This window comes from Eucyclogobius newberryi, unplaced genomic scaffold, assembly GCF_026437365.1.
Source record: "Eucyclogobius newberryi isolate DKJ021-1_F unplaced genomic scaffold, fEucNew1.0.hap1 SCAF_1, whole genome shotgun sequence".
Taxonomy (NCBI): Eukaryota; Metazoa; Chordata; class Actinopteri; order Gobiiformes; family Gobiidae; genus Eucyclogobius; species Eucyclogobius newberryi.
In genome coordinates this window covers 16,087,193-16,113,184 of record NW_027315723.1, presented here as the reverse complement: position 1 = coordinate 16,113,184, position 25,992 = coordinate 16,087,193, and the positions used below count along the sequence as shown (strand labels likewise).

Below are 25,992 nucleotides of genomic sequence, written 5' to 3'. Positions count from 1 at the left end.
AATCTCATGTCTTATTTTTCACATTGCTATTGATTATAATTTCTTGGAGACCATGAAAGCAATCGATAATCAACAGCACACCTGCGTGAAGTAAAAAAGTCTGTAGCCACTTGGCTATGTGTTAGCATGCTGCAAACAACTTTCTGTATCTGAACGGCAGTCAGACAGAGCAAACTTATTCAGCGCTAAAACTTTCCCTTCACCGGTCCCTGAATCACCGCGAGGCTGTTTCCTCTCGGGGGAGCTGAGCTTGTAGCAAATTATCTCCTGTAGATCGTTGTAGTGAGGGTTCACATTGACACCCTACTTTTTGTTAGTTTCTTAAGTTTCACTTCTCTAAGTTTCACGTCTCATGCCTGACAGCTAGGGGGCGATACTGTTCTGTTTACCTGTTATACGTGTCTGGGTGGGACCGAGGGAGACGTTGTTGTGCAGCTAACCTGAACGTGGTGTTCACGAAATAAATGAACCAAATCAAAGTGGAGTTATTATTTGGACTAACACTTTTAAAATACAGATCCAAAAGTAATGGAAAGAAGACTTGTTGTGCTTTTGTCTTCTATATAGTTCTAATCTACGCTGCCCGTGGATCAATATGTTGTATTTTGGACATCCTAAACCCTAATATTGATCTAAAACAACAAGTTTTATAATCAAGTCTGGTTGAAAATTGCCACGTTGATTTGGGCCCGCCCCTTTACGTCATGTCACCTTTGGAGAGCTGCCAAATCCCACGTGCATCACCGTTTAAGAAAATAAAATTACGGAACAAAGTAGGTAAAGAGAAGTGGGCAATGAAGTCTTGTCCACAGTAGAATAAATATTACTGGTACTTTAAATATGCATGAATCACTCTAAATACATCTTCGAATGGTTTATTGAAAAGAGGGGAGAGGTATACGTAATATGGTTAAAAGTTCATAAAAGGCTATTTTTCATTTAAGAAGCCTAATAAATGCATAACTGTTTGTCTTGCAGATAATCCGAGCGTTCACAGACTTCCTGGCCTTCATGGTGTTGTTTAATTACATCATCCCCGTTTCCATGTACGTTACCGTGGAGATGCAGAAGTTTCTGGGCTCATATTTTCTCATGTGGGACGATGAGATGTTTGACCCCGAGCTCGGAGAGAGGGCTGTGGTCAATACCTCTGACCTCAATGAAGAACTCGGACAGGTACTCTACTGCTACTGCTACTTAGTGGTGTATCAAAATGCTAGGTGCTATGCTTATTTGGTTTGGTTTCAGTTTTGGGACGCATCAGTTCAGTATATTTTGGTACATTTCTAATACGGAAAAATAAATGGTCTAAGTGAGAAAAAGTCTTCAATCAATTATAAATTTGCTGAAATGTATTTTATGAAAAAACATATTTTCCTAAATCAGATCAAAGGAATAAACTAGCCTGCCTGTAACAAATTAACCCTAATGCCCTGCACCAGGCTCCAAATTACTAAAACATGACACAAAAAAAGCTTTCTGTAGTCAAAGATAGTCAGATAATTTCTTGTTTGGCTTAACTTCTCTCTCTCTCTAAAATCAGATCATCAAAATTACAGCTGTTAAACCATGCATTGGCTCACTGCTGGATGCACATGAATGATCAATGGATCATTGCAGTGAATGCAGTGTCTGTGTACACAGTGCAACAGGAGCTGAGTAGAACAGCTAAGAACCTTGGGAGTGTACTGGTGGAATCTGCATTGGCGCGCAAGTTGGCCTCGTTCAACCTGGCTGCTGTTTACATCCGGCCGAGCGCGAGCGTGCAGGAGGCGGAGCGCGTGCTCGCGGACCAGGTTCTGAGTGTGGAGAGAACCTTCCCAGACTCCTTGTGTATCATCCTGATTCCCCCATTTTAACATTGGGGGAATCTCAGCCAAGCGATCAAAGAACAGACAGTTTATTAAAGTCCCGGCGAGCTGGCCCCCGTCTTTACTGGCATTTTTAAAACCTCCCTGGAGTCATGCCAGGTCCCAGCCTGCTTCAAGTCTTCCATCATTGTCCCTGTCCCCAAGAAGTCCCGGATTACTGGACTTAATGACTACAGACCTGTGGAGCTGACGCCTGTAGCCATGAAGTCATTTGAGCGCCTGGTCCTCCCCCACCTCCCCCCTGCTAGACCCTCCCCCACCTCCCCCCTTGCTGAACCCTCCCCCACCTCCCCCTGCTGGACCACTCCAGCTTCACTCTGCAGCATCTGGACTCCCCGGGAACCTACGCCAGGATCCTGTTTGTGGACTTCAGCTCGGCTTTCAACACCATCCTCCCCGCTCTGCTCCAGGACAAGCTCTCAGCTCAAAGTGCCTGACTCCACCTGCATGTGGATCACTGACTTCCTGACGGATCGGAGGCAGTGCGTGCGACTGGGGGAAAATGTCTGAGTCTGTGTACTTTCTTTCCTGCTCTTCTCCCTGTACACGAACTGCTGCACCTCCATCACAGACTCCCCCATCCCCACTGTGTTCTCCCTCCGCTTTCTCTGCATCATCATCACCCGGGACCTCAAGTGGGAGCTCACCATCAGCTCCCTCATCAAGAAGGTCCAGCAGAGGATTTACTTCCTGCAGCAGCTGAGGAAAGCAAAGCTGCCTGCGGAGATGATGGTGCAATTCTGCACGGCAATCATTGAGTCCATCCTCACCTCCTCCATCACCTTATGGATGGAGGAGGTGAGGCCTTATGGAGAAGGTGATCGGCTGCAGACTTCCATCTCTGCAGGACCTGAACGTTTCCAGGGCTCTGGGACGTGCAGGTCGGATCACAGCCGACCCTTCTCACCCTTGACACAGACTATTTAAGCCACTCCCCTCAGGCAGGAGGCTACGGTCCATCAGGACCAGAACAGGCTCATGAACACTGCCTAAGTGTCCCACCTTGCACTCACTGTATTCACTTTTATTGCACTACATATTTTATGACCTATTAACCTTATTTTAACTTTACTTATTTTTTTTTATATATCCAGAGCTATTCATGGTCCATTGTTTTGTATTCATGTTCAATGTTTGTTGTTTGTGTTGCATCAAATCACCAGGACAAGTTCCTATGTTTGCGATTTTTTGTTCATTGACAAATGGCAATAAACCTTATTCTGATTCTGATTGCACACCTTGTCCATGATGGATGTCCAAACTGAATTGAAAATAAACTAAACGTATAAAAATGTATACAATGTGATTCAGTGAGTAACAGGCAAGGGTAGACTGGCATGTGAGGATTTTCCAGGTGGGCTGACGGGTAAATGGGCCGGTGTGGGCAGAGCTGTAGAGGAGACGAGCAGCGTCGCTGGCCCCCGTCAGCCTCTGCCTTGGTTGTGTCGGCCCTAGAGCCCTTCAGTGGACGGGATTTCTTTGGGGTCAAATGCTGCAGGATCAGGCAGATTTGCGGGAGCGCCCCTTTCCCGCAGAGTATCGCTCCACGCAGAGACGAGCAGCGCTGCCAAGTGGTGATATGGGGCGTGCATATGTGTGGGAGTTGGCAACCACCCAATGTAACAGGACCGAGCGGAGGTCCTCCTGAGTGGGGGAGAACTCTGTGAATAAACCTTTTGGTGTCCTATATTTCTCACTCTTAACAGTGAGTTTAGTTCAGACTAGTTTATTTATCTAGTAGGGATGTCACGGTTAACCGGTTTTTCAATCATTGCGATTATTTATGGCCACGATAGGTTATTTGTGTTTTTTTTGGAATCTATGGCTAACCGCAGTCACAGGCACAACGCGAGTCACGGCGGCGTGTGCACACACGTGCCTTTTTCTCAGAGCCCAGCGTGTCAAGACTGGATAAACGCACACGTGTGTGTGCCTGATCTGTTTATAATGATTGTCTGTCGTACACGTGACTGCGGCATGCCGAACGATCAGTCCATTACATACAGAGGTCCACAGGTTTCTTCTTTGCTGTTTTTTTAAAGCCTTAAATTGTCACCAAAATCGAATTGATCGTGATTACATGAAGCTGTAGTGAGAACGTCATCCCGATTCTGGAGCCCAGAACTAACCTTAACCTTAACCTTAACGCCTAAACCTTAATGTTTAAACCCGAAAAAAAATTAATTGTGCCAAAAACGGAAGTCAAACTCAAGACTTCACACATGCGAGTCCGCGTCTCTAACCACTGGGCCAACACGTTTAGTAGACTGTTTGCTGCGAGACAGAGAATTTCTCCAGAAACGTTCTCGCTACAACCGCATGTATCGTGATTAGATGAGAGAAATTCCCAGAATTGCGTGCTGAGACCTGGAAGTGAGAGGCCGGCTTGAAAAGAGCTGAAATCATGGATCTATGTTTAACTTTAAACTGTTTAATCTTGTTGCAGGTGGAGTACGTGTTCACAGATAAAACTGGGACTTTAACAGAAAACAACATGGAGTTCATCGAATGCTGCATTGGCGGACATGTATATGTGCCCCACGCCATCTGCAATGGACAGGTATTGATATACTACAACAACTACATCTGTAACAGATGTGTAAATATACTTCTATAGATAATAATTCTAACCTTCTAACCCTGTGAAAATTTGCTGTGATTTTCTGTTCAATGCAGCTCTTGCTAACACACTTTTCCCCACCAGCTCCTCCTATTGGTCAGTCTCTGTCATGCTTTGAGAGAGTGACACGTGGATTTAACCAATCACAGTGACTTGTGAACTCTCAAGCAGCAGACAGTTGGCTTGAGTTACTTCCAAATGTCATGTAAAATATATTAATTCATGAATTTGATATGATATGGATGAATATAATAGCTGGAGGACTCACATTGAAGTTAACAGCAGGATAATTTGTGCTATGAAAGAGGATTTATTGAGGAATTGTTACAACTTCAAACATCTACTGTACCATAAACATCAAAATCTCTACTTTTCCTGCTTGCAAACTGTTGGTATAAATACTTCTGTTGTATTGTTTTTTTAGGTAATGTCAGGAGCTGGAATGGACATGATTGACAATTCTCCGGGTCCAGACTCGAGAGTAAGTGTTTTTTATCTAATTTTATAAAGCAATATTTTATGAACATTTTGTGAAAACGGAGGAGAGGCTCAAATGGACCAGAGGATTCTTACCCATTTTGTTCCAGGATCACGAGGAGCTGTTCTTCCGTGCTCTCTGCCTCTGTCACACGGTACAAGTGAAGGAGGAGGAAACGGTGGATGGGATCAAACATGGCCTCCATCAGGGAAAGTCCACCTCCTTCTACATCTCCTCCTCTCCAGACGAGGTCGCTCTAGTCGAGGGCATGAAGAAGTACGTATGATGATTGATGAGTGATTATTAGGCCTACAAACTACAGCACACTCCCAGAACAAGTGATAGGGATAGTTTCCTGTTGCACTCTGAGCTCATTTAACACACTACAGTCAGCGCCTTTCATACCACTGCCCCTTTACGTGATTGTTTTGAGCAAATTCTGGTCCAGATCTGCCTGTCCTCCACTGGGGACAATGTTAAATTAGTTAAAAAAATGTTTTGTTGGGAGTTTTATGAATAGCTGTAGGGGGCCGCGCGCCGGATCAAAACTGGGCCAGGTGTGACTTAAGTTGTGGGCTTTAGATTGCCCACCTTTTGATATAGACACACGCAGATCAGCTGGTCACCCGGAAGTTTAGTTATGTTTAGGTTTAGAACTACGGTAGTTTGATATTACAATAAAGAGTGTATTTTTAGAAGAATAAACTAAAATGGCAGGGACACAACCATTTAAAAAGTTTGTCTTTGCTTTGTCCCAGGTTGGGTTATACGTATTTGCGGTTACAAGACAGTCACATGGAGATCCTCAACAGAGAAGACGAGATTGAGAGGTGCAGAGATTTATTAATCTCATAAATTTACCTTGTGGTGCTCTTAACCCACTGTTAGACTGGTGTATGCTCATCAAAGCATTTTTGTTTCTATATCTCTGTGTTTAAGGTTCGAGCTGTTAGAGGTCTTGACGTTTGACTCAGTTCGAAGGAGAATGAGCGTCATCGTCAGAGCCTCCTCGGGTAAAGTTTCAACAATAACAAAAACCTTAAAACTACATTAAATTATCTGTACATAGAGAACTGTAAAAAATATAAATATTGTTTTTTCAGGTGAGTTGTTCCTGTTCTGTAAAGGAGCAGACTCCTCCATCTTTCCTCGTGTGGTTTCTGGGAAAAAGGAGGAGGTCCAGGCCCGAGTGGAACACAACGCTGTGGTGAGTCCTGGTTTATTCTTGGTTTAGTTCCAGTTCAATCTTGAATTAGTCCTGGTTTAGATCTTGTTTAGACCCTGGTTTAGAGCTTGGTTTTGTTCTGGTTTGTCCTTGTTTAAGTCCTTGTTTAGTACTGGTTAAGATGAACACGTAAAATCTAATCGGCCAACTACGTCAGTTTTCTTTTGTGTCTAAAAACAATATAATTTATTCAGAAATAGCTTATATTCTTATTAGTGTAAATGTGTAAAATAATATATGTCCATATGTATATATATCTATTAATAGATATAGATGTATACTTTGTTTACACGCCGCGTGGTCCGCTGCGCAGCCTGCGTCACTTTTCTACGTACCCGTGAGCCCCATAGAAAAGCAATGGGGATTTTTAGCCAATCAAATCACAATCAAAAGTGACTACGTCACTATGGTTTTCTCCATAGGAAAATAGCGACTGATGGGCGCAATCTTGAGCGCCCTTTTGAACGTAATTATTATTTGTTATTAGAAAACCCATGAAAGAAAGCTACAAATGACAACTTTCCAACAGCAATAATGGCTGTGATGTTTAAATATAAAATTGTAAATGTTACACATGTAGTTCAGGGTAATGCCACTTAGAAGCTGTATTATGAAACACCAACAATTGTTTGTGTTTTTATTTCCTCTTCATGTAGTAATGTCTACTCTGCACTATAAGTTACAGTATCTTGCTCTTTTCAATCTGATATTTTACAAAGTGTCAAATATAATTTTAAGTCATTGTATTATCATTAACAAAAGTAGAAATAAAGTGTGTTTACTTAATTAATTCATTTGTAAATGTGTATTTAAAATATGTATCCATATAGTCAATGTTAAAAAATTCAATTTTGGACATTTAAAAAAACAAAAAACAAAAAAACACTGTCATGCCAAATAGCCCCCCCTATATTTTGTACCACCAGCTGCCACTGCAACCCACATAAGTCCATAAGCATTGGTGTTTTTGATAATTATCTGAGCAATCACTGTGCCCTCAGTCTAGTTAGAAATGCTAAATTGCTGAAACTAAAACCCATATCTTGATCAAATGTGACCGGAAACACTTGAGCATGAGCAGAGATTCTTACAGGCCCTCTCTCACTGTGAGTGGAGCAGGATTTTTCTAACTGAAGACATAGATATGGCTTGGAAATATTGTTTTGACAAACTCCAGAGCTTAATAAAGCATGATATCGCTTAAATTATGACTTCTCAGGAAAATCCTCTTGCGTTTGTTTCAAATGTTAAGTACTTTGGCTTTATATTAGACCAAGAGCTCTCTTTTAAGGCTCAATTACAAAACTTGGTTTAAACATTTCAGATAAAACTAGGTTTTACTATCCAACTAAAGCTTGTTTTATCCTTGAAGCCTGCAACTGTCTGGTAATGTTGGAATATGACGATGCCCTATACAGAAATCCCTCTGCCAAATGTCTTAAATCGTTGTTTACTGTGTATCACTGGGCTGAGATTCACAAGGAGTTGTGGGAGGCTCACGCATCACTGTGAACTTTATGCCAAGGCTGGATGGCCTCCTTTGGGTGCCAGGAGGTTCACACATTGCATGTGTTTATTATATAAAGTTATATGTGGCTGGTCACCTTCCTACTTGCGTGCCATGGTGCGGAGAGCGGAGGGTCATTATGTTCTGCACTCGCGTGATCTGTTTGGTTTGTTTGTCCCTCATCTGAGGACTGACTGGGGGAAAGGAAGCTTTCTCCTATGCTGCTCCTGCAGCTTGGAACTCCTTTCAGACAGCGTTGTAGTTGCAGTTTTAAAAGACAAATAGTGAATTGTTTTTAGTTTTTCTTTTCTAAGTGTCTTTTAAATGTGTAATGTTTTAAAATGTGTGTGCTGTTATACGGTATCTTTACTTTGCCCCAGGTCACCCTTGAAAAAGAGGTTTCGATCTCAATGGGTTCTTACCCGTTAAGGTTAATGGTATTTTTGTTTTTCCAGGAGGGTTTGCGCACCCTGTGTGTGGCCTACCGCAGACTTTCCTCTCAGCAGTACTCTGAAGTGTGCGCTCTGCTCAGTGAGGCGCGTTTAGCCCTACAGAACCGAGACAAGAAGCTGGCAGAGGCCTACGAAAAGATCGAGACAAACCTGATCCTGCTGGGAGCGACTGCTGTGGAGGACAGGTGAGAGAGCAGGGCGTTAAGGTTATTTAAAGAGAAAAGATCATCTAAATACAGGGGGCACTATGCAACTGACTAACAACCTACTCAAACAGCAGTCTTTGCCCACACAACCGTGCTCCAAGACTTTGGTGATGAACAGTTCTAAAACGTTTGTGCGTGTGTGATTTTAGTTGCATGGTTTACGTTTTGATTCGCACACATAAAATTATCATTAAAAACTTAAACATGCACAAAACTGCTCTCAAGCAGATCTGATCCACGCTTGGATGGTGCATTCAGGGGCTGCCCAAAGCTTGGAGATTTATGCTTTTTGTTACTTGGGAAAATGAGGCAAACTCGATCAGTTCCCAATGTATATTTAAAATTTTATATAAATGAAGTGATATAAATAACACAGAAAACAAAAATGCTTGTTTACTTATTTTTGTACTGATACAATTACAAAAGCATTTCTTTGTTTTCTTCATGCTTCACAAGCGCACTGCAGTCATAGGCGCGGGAAGGGTGGTGCGTGTGTAAAATGTTTATTGTGCATATATTTTAGGCACTGTAAGTTTTATATATTGATAATTTTATGGCCCTTCTATTATTTGTGAATTAAAACATACAACTACGATCAGAAAATTAAAGCTGCGATAGCGGCAGTGATGGCTCTTGCCACCCGCGCGACCATGTTTTGATCGCGATTGCCCCGATACTGCATTCTCTTAGACTTTATTCTTTAGACTTTATTCTTTAAACCCCCTCCTCCCTGCACCCCCGTCACATAGCAACAGAGACTCGCCGCTAATGCTAAGACCATGGCACAAGAGGAAATGTTCCATCAAAATAAAAGAGGAAGAGGAAGTGAAGGCATTAATTGCGCCAATCCGGCCCTGGATAAAGCGGAAGAAGATGGATGGATGGTGAAAAGACACCATTTTTTTGCACTTTTTTTCATGGCGTCTTAAGGAGAATATACACCATGAGTTTCAAACAAATCAGACAGTTGAGTTTTTCACACAATGGGTAGGGGTCGCTATAGAGTCAATTTGTTACATGGTATTTATTATTTCCAATCAGACCATAAAAACGCATTAGTGAGTGAAATATGAGCTCCGTAGATCAATTCCAATAGGTGTGTTACGCAGAGACCGTATTTTTTTTTAATATTGATTCAATTTCAATGTCTTTAGATGCAAAAAGTGTTGTTTTGAGCTTAAGTACGATTATGAAAAAAAAAAGTCAAATGTGGCATAGCCACATTTGACGTGGCGTTTTACTCGTCAAAGGTCAGAGGTCAAAGGTAGCTCTATCACTGTCCCAAGTTTCATGTGCCAAGGCCAAAGATTAAGAATTTCATGTTTTTTCTTTTTTGAACTAGTCGGCTCTGTTGCGACGGGCGTTCTCGCAACCTCCATTTAATTGGAGTTCGGGCCGAGCCGATCGCGTCTATGTCCCCATGTGTGACATTCATCAATGTTAGGGGGTCAAAAATGCCCGAGTTGTGGCAAAATGATCATGAAAAAAATAAAAAGAAGAAGAAACCTGGCAAGAACAAAGACTTGCATTCCATTCCATGGAATGGCTCGAGCCAATTACACGTACAACTATGTTAAGTCGCAAACAAATCAAAAATAATACTATAAATCACACTCAAACTGTACATGCACACATGTAAAGATTGAAGTGTAGTGAACCTGTGAGCTAGGTCCTGCGCTTGAACACAAAAATAAGGATTGGCACTGCAGTTGGAGCTCCCACTACTGTGCAGGATCCTCTGTCATGACATCACAATCAATTTCAGAAGTTTAGTTTCCTTCAAAAACTTAAATTGTTTAGGATTGTTTATCATAAGAAATTCTCAAAATGTGCAATTGTAATGATCAAGATTTTAAATGACCCCTTAACACATGTCCAAGGGGGCCCCTGGCACTATTGTATGAATGTGTGTGTAGATAAAAATGCTTTATATAGAAAAAGTGCATTAAAAACAATGTATTTAGATGAATTTATTTCTGTTCAAATTGCTGCATATTATAGTATAATTTCTTCCTTCCAGGTTGCAGGAGAAGGCGGCCGACACCATAGAATCCCTTCATAAAGCAGGGATGAAAGTATGGGTGCTGACGGGGGACAAAATGGAGACTGCAGCCGCAACATGTTACGCCTCAAAACTGTTCAGACGCAGTACACAGATTTTGGAGCTGACCACAAAGAGAACAGAGGAGCAAAGTCTTCACGATGTTCTGTTTGACCTGAGCAGGACTGTCCTCAGACACCAGGGGACGATGACGAGGGACAACTTCTCTGGGTAAGACCTTCAAAGAATCTAAAAGATGTTTTAAGAGTGTCCACTGTGGATGTCCTTAGATGTATCTGACCGCCGCTCCTCCTGACTCCTTACCCTGACCTCTTCTCTCTCAGGTTGTCTGCAGAGTATGGTGACTACGCAGACTTTGGCCTGATCATAGATGGAGCCACCCTCTCTGCTGTTCTCAGACCGCCTCAGACGGAGTCAAACTGTGGGAATTATAAAGAGATCTTCCTGGAGATCTGTCGCAACTGCAGTGCTGTGCTCTGCTGCCGGATGGCACCACTGCAGAAGGCTCAGGTCAGGGGTTATGATTGAAATTATTCTAGTTTATTTTTTTAAATGTTAAAAAAACTACTACTCATTCACTAGTTTCAATAGCAGTAGTAATATTTGTAGGAAATTAAAGATTCACTGTGTAACTTTTCTGGTTGATGGTTCATCACCCGTTTGTCTCCATGAAGATGTTGCCTGGCATTAAACAAGCAGGTTCCACCACCAGTGCTTCACACAACAGGGGGACAAATGCATTGAAATCACCAAGACATGACCGAAATCACAAAGCCTTTTTTTCTATTCATTCAATTTAACAGTTTTGCTAGCATCAATCATACATTTTGTCTGTGTTTAGTGATCTGCTAGATGGGAAAAAAAACAAATCTATTGGACCACACTGGCAGACACTCCAGACACACTTTCCCATATTTATTGGACATTTCCAGCGTGACACCTGTCTCCGGGATGGGCACAACGCTGTTAGATTGATACTTTCCCATGATTCTTTCCACCTTATGTGTGGCACTTTTGTATCTTTAATGATGGACCAAGTCTCGTCTGCCCCTCCCTAGATTTGGCTTTTGCTAAACTAATTGTACCAGACAAAACTGGACCAAAGCTTTTAGTGTTAAAACTCGCTCTACACTGGACCGAATGTGGTTCAAAAGATGACTAATCTAGGAACTAAACCATGTCTCTGCAAGAAACTAACCAGAATTAAGACGGGACCAAAAGCAAAAGAGCTAATCAGTACTAAAACATTCCCAAAGTTGATTAAAAAACTTGAGTAAGCCAGGGACCAGACTGTGGCTTGTAGCAGAACTAATCCTTGGACTAAACCAGTGTCTTTGGACTTGATCCCACAGTGAGTGCCCTGGCAGTAGTAGATTGTTTATAGCTGTAAATATTGATGTGAAAATGGGTTTTATTTCTGTCCTTGAACCACTTCAGATCCATCAATAAAACCCTTTGGAGCACTTTACAACGAGTCCCCAGGAAATTATTGGATTTTCAGACATTTTCAAAAACGCAAATGAAGAAGCAGAAGAAATGGAGCACAATATAAAGACTATCAGGACTAAACTGGACCTAAAGTAGATAGGACTAAATCAAAAAACAAATCCAGGTCTAAATGAGCACTAAACCAAGGTAAAACCAGTACTAAACCAGGTCTAATGTTTCCAGATTGTTAAGTTGATAAAAACATCTAAAGAACATCCAATTACAATGGCAGTCGGCGATGGAGCAAACGACGTCAGTATGATCCTGGAGGCACATGTCGGGATCGGTGAGTACTAAATACTGCCCCTACTAATGCTTCTACAACCTTCTACTTCAACAACTACTACTTTCTACACATCAATAGTTTATTTACATTTATGATTGTCTTCAAGCCCTTATCTATGACTTCATGTTTTATTAATTCTTTTCTGTTTTCCTGTAGGGATTATGGGTAAAGAGGGTCGTCAGGCAGTGAGGAACAGCGACTACGCCATTCCAAAGTTTAAACACCTCAAGAAGCTGCTCCTGGTGCACGGACATTACTACTACATCCGAATATCTGAGCTTGTTCAATACTTTTTCTACAAGGTACAATATAGAAGACTGAAAACTAACATGTTTGTTCAGGTCTAAACTACAGAGTCAGCAGGCTTTACTAGAATAAGACCACGTGAGGACACATAGACATTTAGTCCTCAAAGAGGACAGGAGATTATGTGAAGAAGAGGGCATTTCAAATTCTTCTTTTGATTGTGATAAGTCTAGAAGCATTGTTACCAACACTAAAACCAGGGGCTGAACCAGCACTCAAATAAGGGCAGGGACAAGAGCCAGGGGACAAGAGCCAGGGGACAAGAGCCAGGGGACAAGAGCCAGGGAACAAGAGCCAGGGGACAAGAGCCAGGGGACAAGAGCCAGGGGACAAGAGCCAGGGGACAAGAGCCAGGGGACAAGAGCCAGGGGACAAGAGCCAGGGGACAAGAGCCAGGGGACAAGAGCCAGGGGACAAGAGCCAGGGTGCAAGAGCCAGGGTGCAAGAGCCAGGGTGCAAGTAGGGTTTACTTCAAGTCCTTTCTTCTTCAAGGACGTATTTAGTTAAGTATAACTTTAAGTAAGTATAAGTCTATTTATTAACCTTTATTTAACCAGGTAAGAAACTTATTCAGATCGAAACCTCTTTTACAAGGTTTACCGGGGGGGAAAGACACGACGGCACACAAATCTTAAAAACCTTTTCCACCAATAAGACCCCTATTGAACCCAGCTTCCCAAGTCTGTTTGAAGGGCGTTTCAAGGTGCTGGAGCTGCATAAGAGAACGCTCTCTTTCCCCAGTCAGTCCTTACATGGGCTTCGACAGGCTGTACAAGTCAGGTGAATACAGGGCTTAATGACCCTCCGCTGTCTGCAGCAGGGCACAAGTACCCACTACTTTATGAACTAAAATCATCCAATGTGTGACACTGGGTTACCCAATGAAGGCCACCCAGGTCTGGCATAGGCCTACTATGGCCAATACTAGACACTATTGTATAGCAGCAGCTTGTACCAGTAAGATTGAGTAAAACTGTATTGTTAATGTAATTTGCTTATGTATTTAATGTATTTTCTTTGTTTTTGCAGAATGTCGTGTTTATTTTCCCTCAATTTTTGTTCCAGTTTTTCTGTGGATTCTCACAACAGGTAACTAAATAAATATTAAAACCTTTATATATACTTATATAAATAAATAAATAAATACAATTCTACTCTTATTTTCCAGCCTTTGTACGACACCGCATACTTGACACTGTACAACATCAGCTTTACCTCTCTGCCTATCCTGGCCTACAGCCTCATAGAACAGCATATAAACATGGACATACTCAAGAAGGATCCCACACTGTACAGGTACTACTGCTGCTACTATTACTACTGCTACTACTACTACCACTACCACCACCACCTCAGATGCCCTCTCATCATCATATATTCCTGTAGTGTTTAACTGAGCTGGAGCAGGTCAAATGTCTCTTGTTAATCTGCATTTGTGGTTGGATAAATACAGCATGATAATAAACTGCATCACTAGTAGAAATAGAAAGATATTAGATTGTATTGTATCTTCCAGGGACATTGGGAAGAACTCTTTACTAAGATGGTCAACGTTCATCTACTGGACTGCTCTGGGTGTGTACGAGGCTGTGGTTATGTTCTTTGGAGCCTACTTCCTGTTCGACAACACCACTTTCACCAGCAACGGACAGGTGAGGGGCTCGAGTTAGAACTGTATTAGGTCTTTGTTTAGTCCTGGTTTCCTTGATGCATGTGTAATACTTTCATTACGAAGTATTATTAAAGGAGACATGTTGTGCTACAATACAACTCTGAGTCATACACCAAACAATGGGTTACAAAATTTTAAGCAGAAACAAGAACACACCATATGAAATTTGCTGCTTTGAAATGAGTCATTTTTTAATCAATATTGTGATTTACAATTAATTAAATAAAATATAAAATATTGTTCTACAAATAACTAGAGAATAGCATAAGAATGTTATAACCGGTTTGACCACTATATTAGACATTTCCAGCATCTTAATTTTATAATATTTATATTTAAAATATTTAGTGTATTTCATGAATTATTAGTAGTTTTTTTGGCTTTGTATTTATCGGTAGTTGACCAACCACACTTATCTAATAAGTATTCACAATTTTTTTAAGATTATTTACAAACGTCCTTCTGCATGGCAATATTTCCACTATATTTTTCTATTGTATTTTCTTGTTTAAAATAGGGCTGTAAAATTGTAAACATTGTGACTCATATCTCATTGAAATTACAGATTCTTTTGATTCAGAAGTCTAAGTTTGCAGCCCTATATTTAAGCGTCTCTCTTTCTGCACTGTTTATTTGTTTTAATTTTTCTTCTATAATTTTGCTCTATATTTCTCCTTTTTCTGTTTTGTATTTTTGGCTTTTCTTTGCTCAGCTCATGACCTCCAACACGCAGATGGTAAGAACAAAACATTTAAAAGTTAAGCCATCCTCCATTTTAACTTCCTGTTCATAACTCACTCTTCACCTCAATTTGCTGTGGTCCTGGTTTAGTCCTGGCCCAGAACTGGTTCAGTTGCGCTTAACGTCATCAAATCTGTGTTAAGTCCCGGTTTAGTTCTTGCTTAGCCCTAGCTTCATTTTGGTTGAGTCCTCATTCAGTCCAGGCTTAGTCAAACTTTAGACTTGGTTAGTCCGTGATTTAGTCCTGGCTCAGTTCTTGTTTAGACCTGGTTTAGTCCTGGTTCCTCACGTTTCACCTCATTATTGAGCCTAGCACTAAAAATTCATTTTATTTTAAAATGCCTTCAAAATTCACCAATTTTAACCATTTGTGTTTTTAATTTGTACCTCCTTCACCAGTCATTGTGAGCGGTCTCTTCATAACTTGCATGAATTCAGAATTTGAGTTTTGATTGACTTAATTGACTTGATTTAATTTCTTTACTTTTTTGTTCTTTTTTTCAGATGTTTGGAAACTGGACATTTGGGACGCTGGTCTTCACTGTTCTTGTTTTTACTGTCACTTTTAAGGTAAATATTAACAAGTTATTTACAATTGTGGAACATTGCTTTGCCTTAAATGTTACGCAATATGACATTAAATGTACATCTCCATGATGAAAAGCAGGAAACGCCACCTGCCCAATGACAGGTCAGGGACCTCATTTATAAAGCCCGGTATGCACAAAACGAAGCCCAAAATGTGGGTACACATTTTTTCATGCAAGAGTGTGATCTATTAAAAAAATACTTTATGTGAAGATTTAATTTTTTATTTAAATGTTCAGGGAAAATATTTGTGGAATTGTTTTCTTTTGGATATTTCTCATGAAAATGATGGGATGGGACACATCTCATTTTACTGTCTCTTGAACAAAAAATGCTTAGTTGGAGAATTAGATATGTATTTACCCACACTTAATATTCACAGTTGGTGCTGGACACTCATTACTGGACCTGGATTAACCACTTTGTGATCTGGGGCTCGCTGCTCTTCTATGTCGTCTTCTCTCTGCTCTGGGGAGGCATCATCTGGTCAGTACTGGTCGGGTTTAGATCTGCCTTAGGCTGTGTTTTACGATGTAGTTTTGACTTGGTTTGGTCCTTGGTTAAGTCTTTAGTTTAGTCCTGCTTTAAAGCAGAACTAAGTAACTTTGGCAATAGAGCTCTCGCTGCAGCTCTCTTTTGAAAATACATTGTCAGAACAGCCACAAGCTTTTTTCTGGTCTCAGCATTAACTTAATGGCCAGAATCTTAACTAATAAACTTCCCAGCTCAACAGTCGTTACTATTCCCATATGGATGAGACAATCATAATAAAACAGTCATGGGCAACATACATTATACGATTATAATGATAGAATAATGAATGCAGTCCAACTTGACTTACATTTTCTCTCCCCCACTCTACATTAAACACACAGCGCTTAAAACTCTTTGCAGGACACTGCTTCTGCACGGTCTGGGCCAGACTGGACCGTGCACACTTGCGTGTGCTCAGCTTGAAGATGAATGTCTATTTGGGATCCCCATAGTCACCATCACATTCACCCAAAGACAACGGACACTTTATATGACCCTAAAATACACATACCTGGTTTATTCATCCACATGCTCTGTCTTTTGGTCCAGGCCGTTCCTGAACTACCAGCGGATGTACTACGTGTTCATGCAGATGTTGGCGAGTGGCCCGGCCTGGCTCAGCATCATTCTGCTTATTGCTGCCTGTTTAGTGCCTGATGTGGCCAAGACTGTCCTGTGGAGGGCGCTGTGGCCCACAACGACAGAGAAGATACAGGTGAGACAGGGGACTTTTATGAACTACAGCAGGGAGAACCTGCTTTAGACCCGTTTTAGACCTGCTTGAATTCTAGTCTAGTCCTGAGTAAGGTCATTTTTAGACGTGGGTATAATCCTTCACTGTTGGTTTTAGTCCGGGTCCTCATTTCATCCCGGTTTAGATCTGCGTTTGACCTGGGCTTAATCTCGGTTAGCGTGAGAACCCCCTAAAACCCTGGTGTAATTGGACCAATGTGACAAGGCAAATTGGATCAACTTTTTTTTGTTTAATCAATTAATCTTAATTTTTGTAACATCCAAAATGTTACCTTTAATATTTGTTTTAATCTGGTTTTATTAGACTTTTGCTGGTAAAGGTTACCACTCAGCTCTTCTCCATGTGAGTAACTCTGAGGTTCATTTGCAGTGAATTTGAAATGTAACACCTGGTTTTGCATTGTTTCTTTAGTTTAATTATGCATTTTATCTGATCTTTTTAATTTAGCAAAGTTTTAGCATGTAAACAAAAATGAATGGTGTTTGCAGTGAAAATATGAGTACAACAGGGAGAATGGTAAAAGTTTTGAAATAGTTTTCTTTCCATCTAATCCTGCAGATGTTCAACATTCACTGGAACATTTGAATGTCTGACTAACCTGTTCCCCTTCTCTTCCTCCTGACTCCTCTTCTCCTAACCTCCTTCTCTACCTTCTTCTTCACCTCCTCTCTCTCCTTGTTTTCTCTCACTTCCTCACTTCTCCCTCCTCTCCAACTTCTCCCCCTTCTCTTTTTTGTTCCATCCCTCTTTGTCTCACTCTCCCCTCATTGTTTCATATCCTCCTTCACCCAACTCTTCCTCGTCTCCTCTTCATTTCTCCCTCTCTCCCCTCATTTCCTTTTCTTCCCCCTCTGACCCGGTGCAGTGTAAGCGTCGTGCCCTCTCCTCTGAACCCTCCACCATCTTTATGCTGACCTCTCAGACCTCCAGCAGAATCAGCCTGTAATCTCCTCAGGTGACCCTTATCTCCTGACTCCTCCCCCTACTTCAATTTGTGTCCTTTTTACTTCACTTGTTCTTCTCTCATTTTGCCTGTGCTGCATGAACCTTTATTGTAACAATATTAAACAGTTATTTATGTTGTACTTTTTGTTCTTTTGCCAATTTGAAATTTCAGTTTGAGCACTAAGATTGAAAAAAAATAAATTGTGCTTATGCTATCCTGGCTTAGTTAGACGTCAGTTAATTGTGTATAATTTGCTTTTATTCTATATTTATACTTGTATACTATGATAAACATTTTCTACTTTTTCTTTTTATTAAAACACTTGGATTTGAAAGTTCTGACGAAAGACAAAGACGTTTTACTATACTTCAATGAATTTTTATTTTGTGTCCGTCAAATTTTACAATTAAAACAATTTTTAAAAACTTGCTCTCTCTTGCCAAACAATGCATTTTCTATCAATAATATTTATTGTTTGTTTGGCTAGTCTAAATCTTGAACTTATTTTGACATTTAAATTCTATGTTGTTGATTTCCAGCGAAGCACAGACAGTACAGATCTGGTCCTGAGAGAACATGGAAGCTCTGACTCGTTATTAGACGGAATAGCCACATCTCGAGCATAAATCTCCCACATAAAAATGGTAAAAATATACAAAATATGAGCCCTGCGTGTGGTATGTGGGTTTGGAACAAAAACAAATTAACGGGTGTGTCACAAACAGGAATGCGTTTGAATATTTGGGTTTTAACAAGGTTTCCGAGGCTGCATGTGGTTTTTCTTTGGTTTTGCATGGGATTGGAACGCAATGTTTTGGGTTTTAGTCCATGTACTAAGCTAAATATAGATGGAAGCACATTTAACTTTTATAATGATCAAATATGTACATTTGAATTGGGGCATGATAATCAAATTTACTTACATGTTTGTGATTGGCAAAAACTCCCATTAGTTGTAAATAATAACAGCTGTATGGGAGTATTCTAAAGTCCTGGTTTATTTGTTGCGAAGTACATGGACATTTTGGAAATATTTTGTCTGCTTTGCAGTTCAGACTGAAATTTGTTTTCACAGCTGGTCAATGGGTAGTTCTGGAATGTAAGACACAAATGGATTTATAGTTTTATAGTTGTATAGTATCTTAATTAGTAATTGCAGTTGTTCCAGCAGCAGAATCCGTATCATATTTTAGACCCTTTGTATTAAACACAATGTATACAAGCCTTGTTAAAATATTTAAAATAATGTATGTAATCTAATATATATGTGTATAATATATGTAATCCGCTCTCACTCTGCCATCTTGTTTTCCTAAATAACTGTCTTCTCTTGTAGAGAGCGGACCGCCTGTACCAGGGACACCTCTCCGAATTCACCCCGCTCTCCTCACTCCGTCCTGTGGTGATATCTGGCCCTGAGGCCCCTGGACCGGGCCCCCGCCTTCAGGAAAACCAGAGGAGCAGGTCTGGGCACAGCGCAAAGAAAGTTATGTTCACTAGGTGGCGCTATAGAGCCATCGATTACTGCAGCTTTACGCCTCTGCTGCCCAGGTTCAGCTCCGGGACGAAGTACGGAGGGACGGGCCACGAGGCGCATGTCTAGATTTAAGACTTATGACACTATTTTAGGAATTTATTTATTTGAGTTAAAAGAGGGAGTGGGACGTAAAACGTGCAATTTAAAAGGACTAAAGTAGGATTTAGTCTGGGTTTATTGATGGTTTAGACCTGGGCAAGTCTTTTAGTCCTTGGTTAGACTTAAGCTGCATTAACTATTCTAAATCAAGACTAAACCAGGTCTTCACTTGACTTAATGAGACAAAATGAGCCATGTCCTGGTTTAGTCCAGGTTTAGACATGGTCCTAAGAAAACCGGAATAATACTTGGTTTTGGACTAATATCAGTTCTAGTTTCAAACTGGTTAAGACTTCACAGTCAGTACAAATCTGTAATATGTTGCTTATAAATGGAACTAAATTAAGACATTTTTACAGATGACTTGAGTGTCCTTGAAAGCCTCACGGTACAAAGGATTAAACACTGTTAAAATATGCACTGGACTTTACTCTGAGAATGTATTGTATGTGTTTGAAGTTTATGAAAATATAACTTTATTAACGCACTTTCTTGACGCTGAACCCTTTACAAAGTGTATGTGACCAGAGCATGTCGACATGTTATCTGACTATTTTCAAATGTGTTACAGAATATTAGTTCTTCAGAGCAAAGGCCAACGCACACTGAAATAATGACTATGCAGTAGGGCATGGAAAATCAGATACTAATCAATACTAAAATTGGTATTGAAATTTGATACTTATTTAACAAGTATCAATACTTTTTTTAAAGTTATAAACTGAACAAAATTTGACCTTTCCAGCATCAGCAGAATTAGTGGAAGAGTACCTTTTCAAACTTTAAGCCACTACTTTTCCCCCACACTTTGAACCCTGTGGCAATTACAATGGTGTGTCTAATTTATAGATTTTTACTGGTTAACGGCCACCGGGGGCGTTCTAGCCTCAAGTGCATGCGTTTGACACACTGTAGAAGAAGATGTCAGTGTCCAGAGGACATGTCGTGTTCTGTATTTTAAGCTTCAAACACAGTGAATATGAGTCTGATTGTAATAAAACGCAGAGAAATTAGTCTAATGAGGAAGTGAATCTAGACACGACTAAACGCAAAGACACACGTGGAGCACAGACATGCAATATACGGCGAACCTGCTGCATTGAAATTAAACTTTCTTGGCCTGACCTGACCCACGGGTCAAAAGACCCGTGCATTACAACTGTGGAACATATTTCATGTTACAACGCAACACTCACTCGCTGTGCACAAGCTCAGGAGCAGATGAACCAGATGTGATGACAGACACAGGTAAATCAGCTCACACAGAGTATTCAAGGACAGAGGGGACAATAGAGACAGCTCAGCCTTGTTCTCTGTTAAAGGACTTATAGAGGATTTTTTTTCATTTCCTCGTGGCGTGGACAGCCGAGCAATCCTCCCACGTCAATCATTTCTTTCGTGCTGTACTGCACACCTGCAGCCTCGTTCTGGCTCGTTCCCTGGATAGCAGCACAGTTCCCTGGCTGTGCATGCGTGGTTGTTATGCCGGTGTGTGTTTAGCGAGTTTCTTCATTGTAAAGTACAAAAATGACAGAAAAAGAGTGTGAGCTTAGAAGAATCGGAATGCAAGCCGTTGCGCTAATAAACAAACGCAAGTGTCGCAGCGGGGCTGTTGCGTGCTTCTGCACAGGGTTTGATGGAAGGCAGTGTCTTGGAAACAACAGGAGGGTGGGGGTGAGTGTGGTGAGAACAATTGCTAAAGTTCTCAACTCTGCAAAAAATCCTCTATTATTCCTTTAAGCTTCAAAATGCTGTTTGTTTTATTATAATTGAAACTCATATTCACTGAGAAATTAGTCTCGGCAGATTCGCTGTGAGACGGTTCAAAAGATAACTGGCGCAGCACTACAGTGTACTAAAATGTGCAAATATCTCATGTAACAACGTGGGCACCTGCGGCTTATTGAAAGATGCAGCGTATATGTACCATTTGTTTTTCTTTGTAAATTTCATTGGTGCAGCTTTTATTCAGGAGTGCTGTATAGCCCATGCTAGTTGTCATTAGCAGTAGCCCTTCAATTTGCCGCTTTAAAGTTGTGGAATCCTTTTGGACTGCTGCAAACAGTTTGAAATGATCAACAACATCTCTAAAAGTGTGTGTCCTTGTGTCGATCTGCCATAAGTTTGATTCCGACAACAATTTGCTGAATGTCCTTCCCTCTCAACCCCATTTCAGATAAAGGATTATCTTATCTTATCTTATTTCAGGTTGCACTGTCTTGTCTAGTAAAGGGTCCTGTGCGCGTTGGCCTTTAGTGTTTCATTAAAATCTTTGACCTCTGACACAGCATTGTCAGAACAGATGCTGTTCGGCAAACATACACTTGCCTACCACCTCCCTGTGTTACACCCGTGTTACACCCGTGTTATTACCCCCGTGTTACCCCAATGATGGTGCTCTCACCTCTGCATGTGTTTGTCCTCAGGCCGACTTGGTGCAGGCCGTGTGCAAATGCTCTGTCCAGGAACTCCCCCTAAGGACACTTCTCTCTGTAAGGAGCTAGGACACAGGAGATAGGAGTTAGAAAGCTAGGAGATGTTCAAGTGATGGAAATGGGACTTTTAATGCTTAAATGCACAAAATGGCAATCACAGCTTTGTCAATCTGCCCCAGGGCGTCTGTGGAATGGTCACCACCAGACTGTGACACAGGTTGAATATGAAAAAATCGAAAAATTAACAATATGATTGTAGAAAAAGCTTCAGTTGTAGTCGCCTGGAAAAGACTGTGGCAGAGCCTCCCAATAAGGAGATCATGGGTTCGATTCACGAGCCAGACGAACGTCACATGATCTCTCTGTGGAGTCTGTATGTCAACCCCGCTTCCTTCCACCGTGCATGTGTTAGGTGAAATTGGCGACTCTAAATTAGTGAACGGATCCGAGAGTGGATTTGTCAGCGTGTCTCTGTCTCTGTGTTAACCCCGCGCCGGCCCCTGTCCAGGCTGTGCCCCGCCTAAGGCCCAAACTCACCCGCGAATGGTATGAATGGTTAAAATAAGCCCATTTTCATCACTTGAACATGTGTAATTTTGGACATAGAAATATTTTAGTTTAGTTAGAGTGAGTCTAAAGTGTTAGTCCTCTTGCCCGTGTATCCATCCCTGCCTTGCACAGTACAAAAGTGTTAGTGTCTTCTTGATCTGTAATATTACTCGTTAGCCTGTTGCAGTAAAGCACATAAATTACACAAAAATAACTTACAATTTCGTACAATTTACAGGACACATTTTGAATGAGTAATATTACAAATAGCTTTGAACGACGCCTGCTTAAATGTTTTAAATCAAAGAAACTGTCTAATATTTAGCACCTTAAAAGAAAAGGAAAAAATCAAATATTCTTTCCAACCTTTTAAAAAATATTTTCTGCCTTAAATATTGAAGTATTTATATCTAAATGATGGCCACAGAGGTGAAATGCACAGATTTTGTGGTAGACATTTATAGCCATTAATCCCCCTAATCTTTTCAAAACTTACTTTTTTATACGCAAAACAACTCTTTTGCATTGGAAGATTTGTATACACTGCCTGTCCAAAGTCCCCCCGATTTTTTTTTTGTAGCACCACTCACTTTTTTTTTTTTTTTTTTTCATATTTAAAAACATAACATAATAATACAACTAAAGTATTGTCTTCTATCTCCACTGTCTAATATTTTTTGTAATCAGATTTCATTTTTATTTTAACCACAACAACAAACAACAAACATATTTAACGATTTCCTTTCTTCTCATTTTGTGCTGAAAAGTGGATTTTCCTACCTCCAACTGCAAACTCCATCTTTTTCCTGCAAAATAATGTTCTTTTAGATTTAGATCCACACTAAACTGATAGACATTTAGCCTGTGCCTTGTGTTAGCCTGTTACATACTAAAATTAAAATTTTATATTTGTTTTTGTATCAATTTTTTCTACAACCATCCCCAAAATGTTAATGCATTACAAATGAGGAAATATTCATCTTGTGTATCAAGGCTTGAAATAAATTTTGTTTTGTACTTGCAGTTATTATTGCTAAATAAATGAATGTAGTAAAATCCTATGTCAAAAAGTAGAAAGTACTTTTGCAACTACAACCACCACCACCACCACCACCACTACTACTGCTACTTCTCCATAATAAAACTGCCTTTATTTTTTTCCTACGCCCATTTTGTTGAAAGCTGCATATTAGAACAAGTGTTGGTCTAATTTTTATACCAATTCTGAATATGTGTCTACTTTGAGTAATTTGGGATTTAAATGCCTCTAATTGGATTCTGTAAATATGTTTAACGTTTTTATTTTGATCTTCAATTTCTTCAAACGATCTATGCCATAGTTCCTTTTATAATGTCACATTTTGTTGTTTGTAGTAATTGTAGTGATACTCTTTAAACGTAGTCCAACATCTTGTGAAGTACTTTAATACTCTGAGTAAGTACTGCTGAAGCTGCAGCAATGACTATGTACTTGTGTACGTTATGTTTGCTACACACAAACTAGAATAGACGTTCTAAAGTTGTATAGACTCAGGTTACTTTCAAACACTCATTACTACTTCTACTACTGCTACAATAAACGTTCTGCTCCATAATTCTCTGATGGCCTTTTGAATGTTGGTTGTGCTCCTTGTTAAAAAAAATGTATTGTAAATATTATCACTAATATCCAAGCACATATTATATTGAATTCATATTTAAAAATACTGCAGATGTATTGTAGTAACTGTGTGGCTCTTGTACAGTTTTGGCCTGTTTTGTATCTACTTTTTAAACATATCTCAAATATTATTGTGGATTTTTGCCAATTTGTCTGTAGCAAATGTAAATAATGCTTCAAAATTAAAAAATTCAATTCAAGATTTTGTCGTTTTAATTGTGGGCACAAGAGGGCAGCAAAGGAGAGGAAATACAGCTGCGATTGCTTTTCTAGTTGAAAAGTTTCATAAGCAACATTTATTTCAACTATTCATTTGACAATGTCCGCAGGAAATGTTGTTTTTATGTATATAAAGCTGGAGGATAATTCGGAGTTATTAAAGAATCAAGCTAAGCTGTTAAAATGCAAATGGTTATTGTAGTTTGGTTACTCACTTGATGGAGCTCAACAGTGACTGCCCACTGGAAGTACATTTTCCTTAAATTTTTTCCCCAGGATTTCTGGAGGGTAAAAAACAAAAGCTGCTTAGCCTCCGTTGTGTTTTGTACTTCTTGATATTCCAATTTTTCGAAATCCCAATGGAAAAAAATAATGAGAACTTTGTGGACAAAGTGAAACATACAAATGGCCTCAGTGGTTACGTATGATGTGGCATCTCTGTTCAGCTGTACATGGAGCAGTTTAAGAAGGCATTGACCTCCTTTTTAGGCACTGCTCCAAGTCTTTGGTACCACTACGTGGATGACACATTTGTGACAATAAAGAAACAAGAGCAGGAAGCGTTCTCAAAGCACATCAATGTGGTGGACCTGAACATCAGGTTTACAAGAGAACACGCTAAGGAGAACCGCTTGGCCTTTCTGGATTCCTCTATCAGAGGAGAGGACGGGAAGCTTCAGATAGAATTATATAGGAAACCTACACACACAGATCAGTATCTGCTCTTTGACTTTAACCATCCACTGCAGCATAAGCTGGGAGTGATCAGGACATTTCAACACAGAGCCCAGAGTCCTGCTTCACACTCTACAGCAGCATTTTGAAGCCTTGGCCAATACAGGTCTGTTAGGGTAAACATAAAAATATTGGTTTCAGGATAACTTTAATCTATAAGGCTATTTATTGTTGTTCAGAAAGCTAAATGTTACTATGACCGTTGCTACAGTCTCAATTATAGCTTGTCAGTACCACAAGTACAGACTTATTAGGGGAGCCTTCTCCTATGCTGCTCCCGCAGCTTGGAACTCAGAATTTGGTTGTGTGAGCTAGTTTCAATAAAGGGTTTTTGCTAAAAATAAAAAAAGAGAATCCTACAAAACATGTCTGTGCATTCAGTTATGTTTTTTTCTTAAATGTCTATTAAATATTTAAATCCTTTTCCCTTTGTCCCAGGTCACCCTTGAAAAAAAGATTTCCATCTCAATGGGTTTGACCTGGTTATATAAAAGGTTAATAAAAAGAGTCCTGTAATATCTGACTTATAATTTAATGATAATGTAATTGGAAGTACAACACATTAACTAATGCACAAAATGGTAGCTCTAAGGTATTGACACAAAAAAGAGAAAACCTGAAATATATCTGAAAGAGTGATGCAAAAAACACAAATATTAAAATAATTTGCTATCGTCATGTTTTCCCATTTTTGTCACTTGTAGATTTACAGTGATACAGATGCCCCCTTAGAGTACTAAGAAGGGTTCTACACAAGAGGCTCTTAACTTTGAGACAAGCTGAACATCATAGAAACAAGCTGCTTTTCCTGCGACTCGTTTTGGTTTCACAAAAACTGTTCTAAAGAAGAAATGAATGACCATCTAAAAGCCACAAACAAGGATGGTCCCAGGAAGATAGAGCAGGGCCATTGTAGAGCCTTGATCCACCCTCCTGAACCAATTAGCCAGTTTGAGATTAAAGAGCCTAGCTGTCAAAAAGGCTTACCTTACAATGTACTGTATATAAGGACTGTCCCAAAT

General features: G+C 40.2%; 1 protein-coding gene across 8 annotated transcripts in view; it reads left to right on the top strand.

The window, feature by feature from the left end:
- Positions 1–24,216, top strand: part of LOC140353147 (phospholipid-transporting ATPase IH-like) — a 49,201-nt gene extending 24,985 nt beyond the window's left edge. The window contains exons 12-33 of one of the 8 annotated variants that reach the window (XM_072437968.1): positions 979–1,176; positions 4,318–4,431; positions 4,916–4,972; positions 5,079–5,245; positions 5,728–5,799; positions 5,909–5,982; positions 6,073–6,176; positions 8,157–8,338; positions 10,380–10,631; positions 10,745–10,931; positions 12,093–12,195; positions 12,352–12,497; positions 13,531–13,590; positions 13,670–13,797; positions 14,018–14,153; positions 14,886–14,909; positions 15,419–15,484; positions 15,885–15,988; positions 16,586–16,751; positions 19,073–19,200; positions 21,799–21,864; positions 23,124–24,216. In XM_072437968.1, coding sequence (XP_072294069.1) covers positions 979–1,176; positions 4,318–4,431; positions 4,916–4,972; positions 5,079–5,245; positions 5,728–5,799; positions 5,909–5,982; positions 6,073–6,176; positions 8,157–8,338; positions 10,380–10,631; positions 10,745–10,931; positions 12,093–12,195; positions 12,352–12,497; positions 13,531–13,590; positions 13,670–13,797; positions 14,018–14,153; positions 14,886–14,909; positions 15,419–15,484; positions 15,885–15,988; positions 16,586–16,751; positions 19,073–19,200; positions 21,799–21,850 — 2,520 coding nt within the window. In that variant the 3' untranslated portion in view covers positions 21,851–21,864; positions 23,124–24,216. Of the gene's footprint in view, positions 1–978; positions 1,177–4,317; positions 4,432–4,915; positions 4,973–5,078; positions 5,246–5,727; positions 5,800–5,908; positions 5,983–6,072; positions 6,177–8,156; positions 8,339–10,379; positions 10,632–10,744; positions 10,932–12,092; positions 12,196–12,351; positions 12,498–13,530; positions 13,591–13,669; positions 13,798–14,017; positions 14,154–14,885; positions 14,910–15,418; positions 15,485–15,884; positions 15,989–16,585; positions 16,752–17,655; positions 17,746–18,275; positions 18,381–19,072; positions 19,573–21,798; positions 22,680–23,123 lie in introns of those variants that run through there. The other 7 variants (XM_072437886.1, XM_072438047.1, XM_072438200.1 and 4 more) reach the window with 7 other exon arrangements.
- The last annotated feature ends 1,776 nt before the right edge of the window (positions 24,217–25,992 follow it).